Source organism: Rutidosis leptorrhynchoides, chromosome 4 (genome assembly GCF_046630445.1).
Source record: "Rutidosis leptorrhynchoides isolate AG116_Rl617_1_P2 chromosome 4, CSIRO_AGI_Rlap_v1, whole genome shotgun sequence".
NCBI classification, from domain to species: domain Eukaryota; kingdom Viridiplantae; phylum Streptophyta; class Magnoliopsida; order Asterales; family Asteraceae; genus Rutidosis; species Rutidosis leptorrhynchoides.
Window position 1 is genome coordinate 171,503,171 of NC_092336.1, and position 3,270 is coordinate 171,506,440.

The 3,270-nt window shown below is 40.4% G+C and overlaps 1 protein-coding gene across 1 annotated transcript; it reads left to right on the forward strand.

The window, feature by feature from the left end:
* The first annotated feature begins 1,719 nt into the window (after positions 1-1,719).
* On the forward strand, positions 1,720-2,379 carry LOC139841222 (uncharacterized). The gene has a single exon (XM_071831450.1). It carries the CDS (start codon positions 1,720-1,722, stop codon positions 2,377-2,379), a length of 660 nt encoding a protein of 219 aa, XP_071687551.1.
* The last annotated feature ends 891 nt before the right edge of the window (positions 2,380-3,270 follow it).

The following is a 3,270-nucleotide window of genomic DNA, read 5'->3' on the forward strand; positions in this document are numbered from 1 at the left end:
CTTTGATTCGTCAATTTTCTTTGCCTACGTCATGGAGGAAACCAATGGTTTTTTTGAAGTAAATGTTAATCCTAAACATGATGAGAGTGATGGAAGTGAAGGTATATCGGACTCAGAAGCTCCAATGAATGAGGAATATGTTAACATGGATGATGAATTACAGTCTAATTTCTCGGATGACATTCGTGTGAACAACCAGGCCGGGGATAACCAATCCAAATGTTGGGTGTCAGAGAGTTCTTTTGATGGACATAATGCTAATAATACTGCTACACACTCCTCAAACTCGCAGTCATCGTCTTCTAAAAACAATCAGGGGAATGAAAGTTACGTGTTCAATAATATTAGTAGTAACGACCTGGATGTAGGAAAGGGCGCCACTAAATTTGGTGATGGTTCGCAGATTTATGTAGCTGGCAGCAAGGGTTCGGCTTCTAATAGCCCCATTTCAGCTTCTGTTTCCAAATGTCCTCCTCCGGCTTCTGTCTTCATAATCAACCAGGATGTGCCATCGGATATCACATGCGGGCAGGACATGGAAGCACACTGTCAGGCCGAAAAAATTGTTAATATTGGGCTCAACCTTCAAGAGGGCCTCCACCTATACCCACTTTCACATCGAATATCCCTTATGTGCCATATGTCGAGAAAAAACGGCTTCTACCCCTACGAAAACATCCATCTAGACGGGGATTGAGGTCACACCTAACTTTGAGGGGCAATTCGATGTTGATTGTCCTCCGGGCTTCTTACCTACGCCACAATTTACGCATGAAATTCACAAATGGCTCCCGGTGAACCGTAACAAAGTGGACGTAATAGAGAACCCCAATACTTGCGACGGGTCAGGCAAGCTTCTTGATCAGAATAATTCCATCGATTCCAATCCGGTTAATGTTCAGGTTAAGGGCGATGTTACTGGTCCCAATCAGAGAGGTGGGAAAGTTGACACGTGTGATGGTACTGATGTGCACGTTGAAGAAAAAGGTGAAGCTGCTGGCCCCAATCTGGGGGATGCTACTGATCCCAGTCCGGTTCATCTACATAATACATCTAAAATCAAGCCTCCATGTAGACCAACTTCTAGCAACGAACAAGCAATTTCAAATGGTAGCTTGGGATTAAAAGAATTCGGGATAGATATCGGGCTCGAATGGATCGGGCCACCGTCAGGGAAGTAACTCTACCTCCCATTTCGTTTTCCTCTTATTATTTTATTTATTAAAATGAAGATAATTTCTTTAAATGTACGTGGGCTCGGGAAACTTGAAAAAGAAAAATTTAACTGGATAAAAAATTTAATTCGTTTTCATAATCCGGACATCTTCGCCATTCAAGAATCAAAAAGGAAACGTGTTACTGATTTTATGATTGAATCTTTATGGGGTAATACAAACTTCGAATATATTTTTAAACCATCGGTGGGTCAATCGGGCGGGTTAATAATGATATGGGACCCTTCTAGATTTTGTGTTTCCGGGGCGGTCGAAAGAGAATTTTTCTTAGGAATACGTGGTTGTTGGGCGGGCCAAATGGTAGAATCTATCATACTAAACGTTTATGGGCCGCATAATGATACTTTGAAACAAAAACTATGGGAAAGTCTTGATAATATTATGCAGGTAAGATGTTGATGATTGGATTATTTGCGGTGATTTTAATGAAGTAAGAAAAAGAACAGAAAGGAAAAATTGTGAATTCATCGAAAATAGGGCAAAGATGTTCAATGATTTTATAGATAAGGCGAATCTTATTGAAATCCCACTGGGAGGCATGAAGTTTACAAGGATCAGCGACGACGGATTAAAATATAGTAAACTTGACAGGTTCTTGGTCTCAGAAACATGTTATTCATCGTGGGAGGGAATTACCGCGTGCACTCTTGATAGAGATTACTCTGACCACTGCCCCATCGTTTTGAAAGACTCGGAAAATGATTTCGGCCCGAAACCTACAAGGATCTTTAACAATTGGTTTGAGGACGAGAAAAGTGGTGATTTGATCAAAGAAGCGTGGGGTACTATCATCCGAAATTCAAGGGCGGATTGTGTATTTCGTGACAAGCTAAAGAATGTCAAAGTGATGTTGAAGGAAAAGTGCAACCCAAAATTCAATAGTTTAAACGTTGAAATCGATACTCTTCACAAAGAAATTTCCTCATGGGAAAACCTCATTGGTACTCGTGACCTCTCGGATGCAGAGATTGCTTCGTGGTTAGAATCGAGGAAAAAGTGGTCTCTTAAAGATAAAGAAAAAGCGGCCATATTAAAGAAAAAAGCTAGGATCAAATGGGTAATCGATGGGGATGAAAACAGCAAGTATTTTCACTCGTGTATTAAAAGAAGGCAAATAAAAATAACATTAGGGGCATCAATTTAAATGGTTTATGGATGGAAAACCCAGAAGAAATCAAGTTGGCCGCCTTCACACACTTCAAAAATCATTTTAGCAACACAAATGAACGAACCTTCAAAATTCGTGGTCCATTGGAAAAAAGGCTTAACAACGACGAGGCAGAAAGCCTTGGGTTTCCTTTTACTCTTTCCAAAATTCATGATGCCATTAAAGATTGTAGGGGCGAAAAGGCCCCGGGGCCCGACGGGTTTAACATGAAATTTTTTACAACACATTGGGACGTAATAAAAGAGGATCTTCTTGAGGTTTTTACTTGTTTTTGGGAGGCTGGGGAAATTTCTAAAGGCTGTAACTCTTCTTTTGTCGTGCTTATACCAAAAAAGAACGACCCACTTGGATTCGGGGATTATCGTCCAATTAGTTTAATCGGCTGTCTTTATAAAATATTATCAAAAGTTTTGACTAAAAGGCTTCAAAGGGTTATATCCTCAGTCATAGGTTTCGAGCAAAGTGCATATATTAAAAACCGTTATATTCTCGATGGCGTGTTAATTGCAAATGAGGTACTTCATGATGTCAAGGCAACTAAAAGAAAAGGCTTCCTCTTTAAAGTCGATTTCGAGAAGGTGTTTGATAGTATTAGTTGGGACTTTCTTATGGAAATCATGGAATTAATGGGGTTTGGTCATCATTGGCGAAAATGGATATACGCATGCCTCGCTTCTGCTTCTATCTCAATTTTGGTTAATGGGTCCCCTACAAAAGAATTTGCTCTTCAGAAAGGCTTGAGACAAGGGGATCCTATATCCCCGTATCTATTTATCATGGTGGCCGAAGGCTTAAACCACCTAACTAAAATGGCCGCTTCAGATAATTACTTCTCGGGGATTCCTATTGGGCGGGGGGATGTTCGAG

Bases quoted from the DNA above. Each gene is read 5' to 3' on its own strand.
- LOC139841222 (XM_071831450.1), top strand. From the start codon at position 1,720: ATGTTCAATGATTTTATAGATAAGGCGAATCTTATTGAAATCCCACTG.